The 12,756-nt window shown below is 70.4% G+C and overlaps 2 protein-coding genes across 3 annotated transcripts; both read left to right on the forward strand.

Annotated features, from left to right (window-relative positions):
- Positions 1–105: 105 nt before the first annotated feature.
- On the forward strand, positions 106–909 carry LOC125083766 (translation initiation factor IF-2-like). The gene is made up of 2 exons (XM_047700640.1): positions 106–440; positions 475–909. The coding sequence occupies exons 1-2, from the start codon at positions 240–242 to the stop codon at positions 907–909; spliced, it is 636 nt and encodes a 211-aa protein (XP_047556596.1). The 5' UTR covers positions 106–239.
- MAN1B1 (mannosidase alpha class 1B member 1) lies at positions 808–12,260 on the forward strand. 2 transcript variants are annotated; one of them, XM_047700615.1, is made up of 13 exons: positions 808–1,070; positions 1,527–1,635; positions 2,317–2,420; positions 3,994–4,148; positions 4,442–4,551; positions 5,689–5,889; positions 6,567–6,715; positions 7,130–7,318; positions 9,047–9,237; positions 9,948–10,068; positions 10,731–10,928; positions 11,014–11,145; positions 11,348–12,260. In XM_047700615.1, exons 1-13 carry the CDS (start codon positions 954–956, stop codon positions 11,558–11,560), a joined length of 1,989 nt encoding a protein of 662 aa, XP_047556571.1. In that variant the 5' UTR covers positions 808–953; the 3' UTR covers positions 11,561–12,260. The 2 variants fall into 2 exon arrangements, with proteins under 2 accessions (XP_047556571.1, XP_047556572.1); XM_047700616.1 differs by having other exon boundaries at positions 5,704–5,889.
- The last annotated feature ends 496 nt before the right edge of the window (positions 12,261–12,756 follow it).

The raw sequence follows: 12,756 nt of genomic DNA on the forward strand, positions 1-12,756 counted from the left end.
GGGGGCCCCGGCTCCGTCCATGCCGGGGAGCGAGCGCTCACACGCCGAGCTGCGGCTGCACTTGCTCGGGGCTGCCCAGGGGTCCCCTCGTGCCCCCGCCCAGCTCTTCCCCCACGGTCTCCGGGCGGCCTGAGACAAGCCCGCGGGTCCGCCACCTGGGGGTGGGCCCAGAACCCGCCCCCGCCCCCCGGCCCAGCGCTCCAGGGCAGGGCTCCCGCCGACCGCACGTGCAGGGACGGATGCGCTCGGGCACCGCCGGCCCCCGAGCTGGGTGCGGGGACAGACCCGCGGCGGCGGCCTCTAGGAGGCAGGGAGACCGGACGGCACGAGCGCCGCGCTGGGGCAGGCTCCGCCACGGTGCCGCGCGGGAGGCCCACGCGGAAGGGCCGCAGCCGGACTGCGGGGCCGGGAGCCCCGCAGACCCTCCTCGGCGCCGCGGGCCCGCTCCGCCCTTCCGCACCTCCGCGGAGCGGGGCCGCGCGCACAGCGGGCTGCGGGGGTGGCCAGCGTGGCCAGCGCCCCCCGGGGACGGACCTGGAGAGCCGCCGCCCCGCCTGCCCCGACTCCGCCGCGGCTCACCTAGCTCTGGGCCGGGCCGTCCGGCCGCGACCGGGAGTCGAGCCCCGCAGCAGGGGGCGCCGGGCGGCGAGCTGGGCGCAGGCGCGGGCCGGCAAACGTGGAGGGCGTGAGGTCACGGCGCACGGGCGGTCGTGCGCCGGCGCAGTGGGACGTAAACACAGGCGCGCCGGGGCCCGCAAGGGCGGGCGCAGGCGCAGTGGGGCGAGGAGGGCGCGGCGCAGGCGCATTGGCCGCGCTCGCGATGGGCGTGGTGTTGACGGCGCCGCGATGGCTGCTCGCGGGTGTCGGACCCGCGAAGCCCCGGGCCCCTCTCAGAGCCCGGCCTCCTGACGCCGCCAGTGGGCGGGGCCGCGCGGGCCGCCTCCGCCGCTGTCATGTACCCGCCGCCGCCGCCGCCGCCGCCGCCGCGTCGGGATTTCGTCTCGGTGACGCTGAGCGCCGGCCGGACCTACGACGGCAGCAAAAGCTGGCGGCGGCGCTCGTGCTGGAGGGTGAGGCGCCGGGGCGCGGGGCCGCCGGGGAGCCGGGCCGGGGCGCGCTGGGCCGGCCTGCGGCCGCCTCTCTGGGACCGCGGGCTCTGCGGCGTGGGGGCGGCGCGCGGTGCCCCGCGCCGAGAGCCGTCGGTCGGGGCGGCGAGGCGGGAGCCCCGCCCGTGCCCGCGCCCGGGCCGGCGTGTCCCCGGCGGCCTCGGGCTGCAGCGCGTCCGCCCCCCACGTCTGGGCAGAGGCGAGGTCCCGCCGGCGGCCGGAGTCGGAGCCGGCGCGCGCCCGCTGCGGGCGTCTGTGCTCTGCCCGCGCGGGGGCTGGTCCGTCCCGGCCGGAGGGCACCTCCCGTGGGGCAGACCCCGGGCCCGGGGAGCGCCTGGCCGCGCGGGGCGGGCGGCGGGTGGGGAGGTCCGCGGTCGGGTCGCTCTCAGTGAGGAGCCTCCCTGCCCTTCCGTCCCTCAGAAGTGGAAGCAGCTGTCGAGATTGCAGCGGAACGTGATCCTCTTCCTGCTCACGTTCCTGATGCTCTGCGGGCTCCTGTGCTACGCCAGCGTGGCTGACCAGTGGCGAGGTATCGGCCCCACATGCGCCTGGCCGGGTCTGCGTGTGTCCCCGAGGGCCGGCAGGGCAGAAGCGGGAGGTCGAGGGCCAGAGCGCTGGCGGCTGTGGGGCTGGCAGGTGGCTGTGCGTTTCCCGTGGTGCGCCGGCTTCCTCGGAGCCTGGCTGAGTCCCTGCACCTCCACGCCCTGTGCCTCGCAGAGGAATGGAGGTCTGGAGGTCGCAGCCCCGGTCCAGACGCGTCCCCGGAACTTGCGCACACGTCTTACCCAGGGTCTGGAACGCGCCGCCCCCCCCCCCCCCCCCCCGCAGCCCCCGCGGAGTCCTGGGGAGCGTGTGGGGAGTCCTGGTGATTTTCTCTGTTGGGGCCCTGGCCTGCAGCAGGGAGGCTGAGGAGCCGCTGCGGGGCGCTCAAGCCAGCGGCCTGCTCCCTACCCTTTGTGGTCCCTGGAAGGGAAGAGCTGAAGGCCACGTGTTCGTGGGGTGTGGGTTGGGGCGAAGGACGGGAGCTGCCGAGGGTTTTCAGAGAGGCTGGATTTCCTCTGGCGTCGTTGGATTCGTTTCCGTGGCTGTCCCCGGGGCTCACGCTGTCCTGTCGTGAGGAGTCTCGCCTGTCTCGACGGGCTGCGCGACACGCTCGGAGTCTGTCCGGGCCGTGTGGGCTGCTGGGGACAAAACCACCTCTCTCGTTTAGCGGGGAACGGCGGGTCCGCGGAAGAGCGGAAGAGGAGACCAGTGGACCCGCCCGTCTTGCCAGCTCCTCGGAAAGCAGAGGACCTCCCGGGCGTCTTACCGCAGGTACGTCGCGTGACCTACGTGTGGGGTCGCCCCTGGGCTCCGTCCCGCAGGCGTCTCGGAACAGCGTGTGGCGTTTCGGGTAGACGGGGAAGATGTCTCTCTGTCTCCGTCTGTGTGACGTCTGAGCCTCACGCTCCTTATGCTGGGCCCGTAGGATGACCCTTGGGGCGGGAAAGAGGAATACCGTCTGCTTCGTTCTTCTGGAACGCCTGCTGGCGCGCCAGGTCCTGGGTCTGCCGGCGAGCAGAAGGGGCCTGTCCCTTGCCTCGAGGAGCTGCGGGCTGGCGGGGGGTGGGGAGGGGGGCGGGGGGCAGGTGAACCTCCTGCGAGGGGAGAGCAGTGGCCGCCGGGAGGGATAAGGCTGGCTCCGGTCCCGCGGTCGGGGAAGCCGCTGTGAGACTGCTGGTTCTCTCTGCTGGGCAGGGTCCGGAGAGCTGGGCTTGAGTTGGATGAGAGTGCCCAAGGCCTGGGGAGCTGGGCTTGCTCAGGGACTTGAAGCTTCAGCGGGTCTGGAGGGGGCAGGGGGCCGGGATCAGTCCAGGCCGGGCCCTACGGGGCTGCCCTGGGGAGCCGCAGGAGGCCACGCTCCAAACTCTCATTCGGGAGCTGTGTGTGAAGCAGCGGGTGTTCTCCGGCCTAAGGAGGGCAGGCGGCTTTTCTTTTACTCTTTGTTCTGGTCCCTCCCTCGCACACGGTCTCCGCCCTAACGGTTGGGAAGGCAGAGCCAGCCTGGCGTGTTTCCCCACGGAGAGACATGTTTCCAGAGGTGTTTCGGGAGGTCCGTGATCCAGTCTCTGGTGTCCAGCAGGGGCCTGGACGGTACGGGGTTAATATGCACACCTCCCCTGGTCCAGGCCTGGGGACTGGGAGCCCCGGGTGGAGGCCACTTGGACTTTGTCTCTTGCTCGGACTCCAGCACTGGTCCCCCAGACCTGGGCCGGCCTCGGGGCTCTGTTTCGGCCAGACCCCCTTCTCCCGGCCACGTCACTCGTGAACGTCGTCACCGATCCCGTGGACGCTGAGAAGCAGAGGTTTTTCCCGATTCGCAAGGGGCCTTCCTCCCGTCCTCTGGGGGAGGCGCCTCGTCCCGCCCTCTGTCGAGCACTGGCTGCTCCCGGCCCCGGTGCTCCGTCCCTGGACTCGGCGCCCAGCCCTCGCCACAGTATCCCAAGGGTGAAGCGCAGGAGTCCCGGGGCACGGGCCCGCGGCCGTGTTCTCTCTGCGGCTCCATCCGCGGGGGCGTGGTCCTGACCCTCTCTTGCTACCTTTAGGGTCTGTGACAGCCTGGGAGCATCCCGGACCAGGAGTTCAACCCGCCATCCAGGGCTGTGCCAGCCCGTTGGCACGTCTCCATCCCTGTCGGCCAGGGCCAGGAGATGGCGAGTCGGGATCTCCCGGCCAAATCTGCGTGTCGTGATGAGAAACAAAAGGGATTTTCTCTGGGGCCGTGTGCTGCCAGCCGGTTCACACACTCCCCGGGGTTGGGCCCGATTGGGGAGCGTCCCGGGGGGAAAGGAAGGGCAGCCCACAGGCAGTTGAGCTGTTTTCACGGGTGACTCTTGTTTTTATCTAGAAGCCTCAAAGGCATTTCCGACGGGGACCTCCCAGCCTGCAGATTCGAGCCCCCAGTAAAGGCTCCGAGGACAGGAGGCAGGACGACACCAAGTGGAGGGACGAGGCAGTGGGTGGCGCTCGTCGGGAAGAAAACACACGGAGAACGGTGGTCAGGTACGAGGAGCGTCAGAGACGGGGCTGGACGTGCAGAAACGCTGAGGCCCGCGTGTCTGGCGTTTTCTGAAAACCAAAGAGGAGGAGGGTGAGCGCAACGTCTGAGGTACACGTTGCTCTCAGAGCAGGCAGGGTCCAGGGCGGGACCCTGGTGGGGGGGCAGGCCCAGCCTTCTCCTGCTCGTCCGGCCCAGAGTGGCGGGCAGCAGGGAGCCCCGCCGGGTGGCTGGGACCTGGGGGCGTTTCCGTCTCCGCCCTCAGGCTGGCTGACTGCTCCTCCTCCTCTCCCTGAAGCTGGCGGGGAGCGGTGATTGAGCCGCAGCCGGGCACCGAACTTCCTACGAGGAAGGCGGAGGCGCCCCCCAGACCTTCCTCCCAGGCCCCCAGGATTCAGAACCAGGCAGGTAAGACCCCACGGGCACCCTGTTGGGCCTCACCTGGACATTCTGACGAGGAGGGCGCGTGGATGCCCAGAGGGGGAGCACCTGCCGTCCCTCCGAGTGCTGGTCCCCCGTGACACCCGGGCGGGCCGCAGATCCCTTGAGAGCCTGGAGAGGACACGGGGCTCCTTGGCGGCCCATCACTGCAGCCCCCTGGCCGCCCATGTGGGTGAGAGACTCGTTTCCCAGCCTGCGTCTGTGCCACGAGGGGCTGGGGAGAGGCGCCTGGGGAACGTGGAGACGCAGCCACCCCTCTGCGTCTCCACCCAGGCCCAACGGGTCCCAGCAGGTGTGCGCGGTCCGACGCGGTGGCACCGGGGTGGAGGGCCTTTTGGGCGCAGGCGTGTCGGGAGCCCCGTGCAGAGCTGAGGCGGGGCCGGTTACGGCCAGGGCAATGGGCCTGGGGGAGCGGGGGCTCGTGCCAGGTCAGCGAGTCGGGGCCCAGGCTGTGATCCTCTGGTCCCAATTGCTGTTGCCTCTGAAGGAAGGGGGACGTGTGGGGGACACCGAGCGATCGTGTGGCTTAGAGGACAGACGGCAGCGCCGTGGGTGTCAACACGGATGGGCCTCAGACCGCACCGAGCGCCCATGTGCGGTGCCGCCATCGACTCGCACGGTTGTGTCCACGCGGTGGCTCCGTCACTTGTGCCCCGTCCTCCCCGGTGTGGAGGGCAGAAACCTCGTCCCCCACACGAGTCGTGAGGGCACCCCGGAAAGGCTCCAGCGCAGCCGTGGGTGCACCTGCTCCGCTGTTAGGTCCTCCTCGTAAACGCCCGGGGCCGAGGAGGGGCGACGGGGCACCCGGGAGATGAGGCGCTCCCCTCCAGGTCGGCAGCCGCCAGCCAGCACGCCCGATGCTACCGGCCGAAGGGCACAGCGCAGCCATCGGGCGCTCGGCGTGTGGCCCCTGGGCCCCCGCGGAGGCACACGGGAGACCGCGCTGTCCCGTGCTGGCCCCAGAGGCCTCGCCGCCCTGGCAGCTGCGTCCAGCCGTGAGGACCCGACCTTGGGCATTGTCCCCTGCTGCTCCCCGACCCCGTTCCGTGTGGGGCTCCAGAGGGGCCCTGTTTGAACCCTGACGGCCCCGGTCCTGGCGACCAGCTCTCTTCCCTCCAGCCTCCCCGAACGAGCGCCAGAGGGCCGTGATCGACGCCTTCCGCCACGCGTGGGCCGGATACCGCAAGTTTGCCTGGGGCCACGACGAGCTGAAACCTGTGTCCAGGTCCTTCAGCGAGTGGTTTGGCCTGGGCCTGACGCTGATTGACGCCCTGGACACCATGTGGATTTTGGGCCTGAAAAAAGGTATCCGCTCCTTCCCTCGCATGCGGCCAAGTTCTCCTGGGGTGACTCTGGGGCAAGCGAGCTGTTGGCGGGGGCGGGGGGGGGGTGGGGAACGAGGCGCTGCCGTTCCCATCTGGTGCGCGCCCCCTTCTCGTGGGGGCAGGATCCGTCGCGCTGGGCGTGGGTGGTGGCTCTCCCGCCTGACGTCCGCGTCCAGGGCCGGTTCCAGCCGGTTCCCCTGTCGCAGCCGGAAGGGGCCCTGTGGCGGGAGGCGGCACGTGATGCCACGGGCCGTCCGCGCCCCGCCTCTCTCCCTCACGTCCCCCTCACGCCACGCTGATCGGGTGGCACGGGGACCACGCGTCGTTGGTTATTTCTGAGCCGGGACTTCTTCAGAGGCGTGTTTTAAGTTGTCTGAGGAGGCCCGAGACTCCCGCCGAATCACTCAGCGCGGCCCTTAGTACCGGGATCGTCCACCGCCGACGGCCCGTGCTCACGCACGCACGCGGGCTCCCTTTCTCTGCGTGCCTGAAGTCGCGGGGGCTCCTCCCCTCGCCCCGGGACCGGACGTGGCGAGCCTGCGGTGGGGAGCGAGAGAGAGAGAGACACAGGAATGCACGGGGCCCCCGAGCGAGAGGTCACAGGGGCACGCTAGGCCCCCCGATCCGCTCCCCTCTCCACACCGTTTCGTGTCACAGAGTTTGAAGAGGCCAGGAAGTGGGTGTCTAAGAAGCTGCGGTTCCAGAAGGACGTGGACGTCAACCTGTTTGAGAGCACGATCCGCATCCTGGGCGGGCTTCTGAGCGCCTACCACCTGTCCGGGGACGACCTCTTCCTGAAGAAGGCTGTGAGTGTCCCGGTGCCCGCGGGGAGGACGGGCCCGAGCGAGCGTGGGCGTGCGAGCGGCTGTCGCCCGGCTCCCGGGATCCGGGGAGGGAGGGGTGGAGAGGGGTTCGGGGGCGCGGGGCGGGGGGGTCCTGTCCCCAGCGCTCCCGCTCCTCTGCTGGAGCCTCGTGGGCGCACACGCACGTGAGCGGCGTCGCCCTGCCTGTCTCCCCGCGGCCTGCAGGGACGAGCTCTCGGAGCTCCCCAGGGCCAGCTTGGTTTGGTGGCCATGGAACGTGGAGGCCACGCGGGGCCAGTAAAGTCCCGCGTCCATCTGCGTGACTGGACGGAAACGGGGGATGGGCTGGCCCCGTGGGACGGGGGCGCGTCCGCCGTGGGGCAGGGAGGCTTGATTGCCCGCTGTGCTGCACATCAGGAGGATTTTGGGAATCGGCTCATGCCTGCGTTCCGGACGCCCTCCAAGATCCCGTACTCGGACGTGAACATCGGCACGGGGGCCGCCCACCCGCCCCGCTGGACCTCGGACAGCACGGTGGCCGAGGTCACGAGCATTCAGCTGGAGTTCCGGGAGCTCTCGCGTCTCACGGGCAATAAGAAGTTCCAGGTACGAGGGGCCGGGCCGCCCCGAGACGCCCCCCTCTCGTTTCCTCTCCCGTTCCCCGTGGTTCGTTAGCAGATCCCGCTTTGCCGGGGACAACAGAGGCCGGGGTGTCGAGTGGGCACCCGGGGGCTGAGTCCTCGCCCCGGCCCTGCCCTGCAGCAGGCCCGTGTCCTCGGGGTCCCAGCCGCCCACCTCCCACGTGCCGTCGGGTCAGGGGCAGCGGCGCCCGCGGGGCTGGGCGTCCAGCCAGGTCGGCACGAGGCAGGAGGAAGGGAGCTGTGCTGGGGCTTTCCTGACCCGCGTGCCCGTCGTGGGCCCTTGTTGGCAGTGAGTCCCCGGCCCTGCCCGGCGGAGCCGCTCTCCTCGCCGTTGGGGTGGGAGGGGGGGCTTCGGGACTCGGCACAGCGTGCCGGCGTTCTCCCTTTGTTTAGAAAAACGGAGACGTGATTGGAGTGAAATCGTGACTCTTCACGTGTCCGTGGCACTGCGTTCCCCCTCCCCCACCATGCAGCCGTGGGCGAGCTCTGACGCCTGCACGACATCCTCCCCGTTGGAAGTGGGCCGCGGCCGTGAGCGCTGTGCCCCGTGTGTGTGTGTGTGCGGTTCTGATCGTCCCGCACAGGGCTTGGCCCAGGCTGCCCGCGTAGGGCTTGGTCGCCACGGGGGACGTTCGCATCCGCGTGGAAGGCGCCCACGGGTTACGTCTGTGTCGTGGCGCGCATCCCACGTGTCCCTTCCCGCCCCCAGCGGTACCCCGCCATGTGGACGGGGCCCGAGCCATCTAGGTGCTGGCCGGCCCTGCCCGTCGGTTTGTGTCCGACGTGGGTGTCACAAGAGGCGTGCGCCCAGGAGCAGGTTCCCGCCACGCTCAGGCCCCCGGCTCTCGCGTGGCCGCTCGCGCATTGTCCGTGGGCCTGCCTCGGGCGGCCGCGGATCTGCTTTCTGGGTGCGGCATTCTCCGGCCGCTCTCTGGCCCCGTGTGTGTCCTGGGGAGACCGGGGCGTGCGGGGCCCTCCCTGCCTGTCCACGGCGTGGCGGCTGTCCCGTCGTCGGCGCCTAGTCCAGAGGCTCCACACGTGCCCTGCTGCTGGGGCGTCAGCCGGGCGCCTGCCCGATGCCGGGTCTCCGTGGTGGCCGGCGACCCGAGAGGACTCCGTGGGTGGGTGTGGGCGCGTGCGTCTGGCGGAGCCCAGAAAATGGCTCCCCGCGTGGGCTCCTGGGCGCGCTGACCGAATGCACACGAAGCCGGGGAGCGGAGGTGCCGCGGGGGCCCGGCAGGGAGCTCGGAGCAGCCCAGGTGGGCTGGCTCTTGAAGGGTGCGCAGGAGCTCCTCGGCGGTGGTGAGCCGCGAGCCCGGGCGCGGAAGCCGACGTGCCCGCCTTCCCTCCAGCCAGCGGGAGCAGCCGGCCGCGCCTGGGCAGGGGGTCATGGGGGCCAGGCCCGCGGTCATCGGACACGCTCCCCCCCGGGGGGGCCCCCGCCGTCTGCAAGATGAGTGGGGCCCTCGGGGCGGCCACGCGTGCGGGCTCGGACCGGGTCGCCGCGGGGCCTGGGTCCGTCTCAGAAGCCGTTGTCGGTGGCAGCTGGGCAAGGGGTGCCGTGGGCCGGAACGGCGGCCTGCTCCCTCCTCGGCGGGGAGCGGGTCCGTCCCGTGGGGGCGAGCCGACGCAGCCCCTCTGTGCAGCTCGCCCGCCCCCTCGCTCACACCCGCTCTCCCGCCGTCTGCCGCAGGAGGCCGCGGAGGAGGTGACGCGGCGCGTGCACTCGCTGCCCGGCAAGAAGGATGGGCTGGTGCCCATGTTCATCAACACGCACAGCGGCCTCTTCACCCACATGGGCGTGTTCACCTTGGGCGCCCGGGCTGACAGCTACTACGAGTACCTGCTGAAGCAGTGGGTCCAGGGCGGAAAGAAGGAGACCCAGTGAGGCCGGGTTCTGCTGCACGGCGGGGGCGGGGTCTCCGCGGCTCCCCGCGGCTCCCCATGTCCCGGGTTCCTGGTCGGGCAGCCGCTGTGCCGGCCCGCGCTCGGCCCCTCCGCAAGGAGCGTGTGTGTTCCCTCCAGGCACAGCCTTTCGTGTCCAGGAGGAGGGGACCTGACTGGTCGCTGAGGCCCACGCTCCTCAGCGCCAGGCGGGGCCCGGGGTCGGGGCCTGTCCGAGGGGTCCCCGCTCACCGGCTGCGCGGTTGTGGAGGCCACCGTGCACACACGCCCCCCCCCAGCAGAGGGCGGCCTGGGCCGCACCGTGCGGTGTGGGAGGCAGAATCGGCCCCCCCCCCCCCTCCCCCCCCCCCCGGGAGGGAACCGGAAACCCTCGGCGATCGAGCCTGGGGCTGACGCCACCCAGAACCCCCGGGGCTGCGGGCAGAGACTGGGGCGTCACACCGGGAGCCGGTGGGGACGTCGGGGTCCTGGGGCTGTGCGGAGGCCGGTCTCGGGCCGTCCCTCGGGGCGCTTGAGAGGAACACCCCCCAGCTCCGGGCCAGCCTGGTGCCGCCTCAGACGGGGCCAGGGCTCTGAGCCACTAGCGTGTGCTTGGTGGTTCACGGCCGCGCGGCCGCTCCTGGGTGCCGGGGCGAGGGGGCCGCGCGCCCGGCTGGCCCCGAGCTGACGGGGCCTGCCGCCCTGCCCAGGTTACTGGAAGATTACCTGGAAGCCATCGAGGGGATCCGAAGGCACCTGCTGCGCAGGTCTGAGCCCGGGAAGCTCGCCTTCGTCGGGGAGCTCGCCCACGGCCGGTTCAGCGCCAAGATGGTGAGTGTGCGCACGAGCCAGCCCGGGCGGGCGGGCGGGGCTTCAGCCACCCCACCCCACCCCACCCCACCCCACCCCACCCCACCCCACCCCACCCCACCCCACCCACCCCACCCCCTCCAGGTGGTGTCCTGAGCTGCGGCCGACGTGTGAGCCAGGGCGTTGCAGAGAGCCCCGAAGTGCGGGCCGTGGGCATGCGCCTGGGTCGCGTGGCCTGGGCTGGGGTGGGGGCGGTAGGGGAGCTGAGGGGGACCCGAGGTCTGCACTGGGTCCCTGGCTGCTCCCCCTGGGTCCCGGGCACCGCTCCCCTGATCCCCACCGCTTCCCAGGGACCCTCACTCTCCCCTGTGCCCTGGGCCCAGCTCCTGGTCTCCTGCCAGCAGCACCGCGGCAGCCAGTTGGTGTCGGTAGGGGAGGGGGGAGACCTAGGTCAGCGTCTGCTCCCCCGGGAGGGGGTGTCTTTCCCCCGCCTCTCCCCTGCTCACGTGGAGCCTCACGTGCTGGGCCTGTACTTGAGTCGCTTGCCCGAGTGGACCCTGCGACGTGTCCGCTCGGGCTCATTGACTCCTGGGGACACAGGAGGCGCCATCCCCGGTGTCACCGCCACCCCCGCCCCACGCGGCCACAGACTCCGCCGTGGTGAGGACCCGCTCTGATTTCAGGACCACCTGGTGTGCTTCCTGCCAGGGACGCTGGCTCTGGGCGCCCACCACGGCCTGCCCGCTGACCACATGGAGCTGGCCCGGGCGCTCATGGACACCTGCTACCAGATGAACCGCCAGATGGAGACCGGGCTGAGCCCCGAAATCGTGCACTTTAACCTGTACCCCCAGAACGACCGCAAGGACGTGCAGGTCAAGGTGAGCCAGGGCCGGGCTCCGGGTGTGGGGGCGCCGTCGGGGCCGTGTCTGAGCTCAGCCCGTGTCCCGCCCCGCCTGCCCCCAGCCGGCCGACAGGCACAACCTGCTGCGGCCCGAGACGGTGGAGAGTCTGTTCTACCTGCACCGCCTCACGGGGGACCCCAAGTACCAGGACTGGGGCTGGGAGATCCTGCGGAGCTTCAACACGTACACATGGGTGAGCTGCCTGCCCGCCGCTCCGCTGGCCCCTCGCCCCGGGCTGCGGGCATGGGGGAGGGCAGGCTCGCCGTGGCCTTTGGAGTCGGGGGCACCTAGGCCTCCGGGGCTGGGGTGTCCCTTGGTCCCATCCCATGGGCCGAGCCCGTGTGGGGAGCCGGCTGTGGCCGCAGCCTGGACGCCGCCATCTCGGCCCTGTGCAGGTCCCCTCGGGCGGATACTCCTCCATCAGCAACGTCCAGGACCCCCTCAACCCCCAGCCCAGGGACAAGATGGAGAGCTTCTTTCTGGGGGAGACGCTTAAGTACCTGTATCTGCTCTTCTCGGACGACCCGAGCCTGCTCAGCTTGGACGCCTACGTGTTCAACACCGAGGCCCACCCCTTGCCCATCTGGGCCCCGCCGGGCGGCGCGTGACTGCCCCATGGGCCCCGCCCCAGGATGTCCCAGGTCTTGCGTTTATGGAAGCCTGTCTGTAGACCCCTGGTTTGGGTCGGTCCACTGTCCTTGGCCTGTGGCCCTGTAGTTTGCACTCGGCCGGCTGCCTGTGGTCCAGGCCTGGCTGAATGGAGACACCAGGGGTTCCTGGGCCTGAGCATCTTAGGGCCTCACGGGTGGGCAGGACCACTAGGCAGCCTGTTTGAGCTTCTTGTGACGATGGTGTTATAACGTGAGCCCCATGAATCACGGTGGTCCCGTCCACTAGGGGAGCCTCCTGCTTCCTAAGGAAACTGGAATCATGACTCACATTCCTCGTATCTGAACGTCTTACCGTTAGCCGGTGTCCAGGCTTCATGGTCCCAGGTGACTGGTCATCTCCCCGGGGGTGCGCTGGGTCTCCCACCATCATGGGAGTGACCAGAGCTGAAGGGACAGCCCAACATGTGACTCAGCCGGTGGTCGCAGAGCTTGCGACATGCCCGGACCCAAGGGTCTGAGGGCGTCTCTGACCTCCTCCGAGACCGGGCACCTGGCGGGCTGTGGCGTTTACACGTTGGACTCAGGGATCCCCCCTGGCCCTGCAGGGCCGGGAGGGGCGGGTAGGCGAGCGCGTCCTGCTCCCGGACCACCTGGTACAATGGACTTTCCAGGCAGCATAAAAGTAGGTTTGCTCTTATCTCTGCTGTGTGCGAGACTGTGTGCTCAGCTGTGGTCGGGGTCTAGCCATTGTGGTCACGGCACACCTCGCACTCTGTGCTCGGAGGTCAGGTCTCCCACTGTGACCAGCAGTCTGGGGACCCAGACATGAAGTCCACATTCCTATGGTACCTGACGCCTTGCCCTTGCTCATCCCAGGGATGTCTGCGTTCTGGGCCCGTGTCCGTAGGTGCAGGTGTCCCTGTAGCCCTGCTACCTGGCCATGGGAGCCTGCCACTTGCACCCAAGCCCCGACTTGGGGCACTTTTCCAAAGATGAACCTCGGTTTCTGGGGGACCCTTTTTCTACGACCAGGTAGTCTCACAGGCACAGGTCCTCTCTCTGGGACACTGAGCTGCCAGGGTCTCCCCTGCTAGTGGACAGTGCCTCAGGTGGTCCAGGCTCCCAGTGCGTGGCAGGATCTGGGTTCTTGGCCGTGTTCCCGGTTGTCTCAACACTGCACGTGTCCACTGGCT

This window comes from Lutra lutra, chromosome 13, assembly GCF_902655055.1.
Source record: "Lutra lutra chromosome 13, mLutLut1.2, whole genome shotgun sequence".
Classification (NCBI taxonomy): Eukaryota; Metazoa; Chordata; class Mammalia; order Carnivora; family Mustelidae; genus Lutra; species Lutra lutra.

Excerpts from the sequence above, each read along its gene's own strand:
- MAN1B1 (XM_047700615.1), top strand. The coding sequence starts at position 954 with ATGTACCCGCCGCCGCCGCCGCCGCCGCCGCCGCGTCGGGATTTCGTC. Across the intron at positions 5,890-6,566 it reads GATTTTGGGCCTGAAAAAAG|AGTTTGAAGAGGCCAGGAAG; the intron begins GTATCCGCTCCT and ends TTCGTGTCACAG. Across the intron at positions 11,146-11,347 it reads GCTTCAACACGTACACATGG|GTCCCCTCGGGCGGATACTC; the intron begins GTGAGCTGCCTG and ends GGCCCTGTGCAG.
- LOC125083766 (XM_047700640.1), top strand. The coding sequence starts at position 240 with ATGCGCTCGGGCACCGCCGGCCCCCGAGCTGGGTGCGGGGACAGACCC. Across the intron at positions 441-474 it reads ACCCTCCTCGGCGCCGCGGG|GCCGCGCGCACAGCGGGCTG; the intron begins CCCGCTCCGCCC and ends CCGCGGAGCGGG.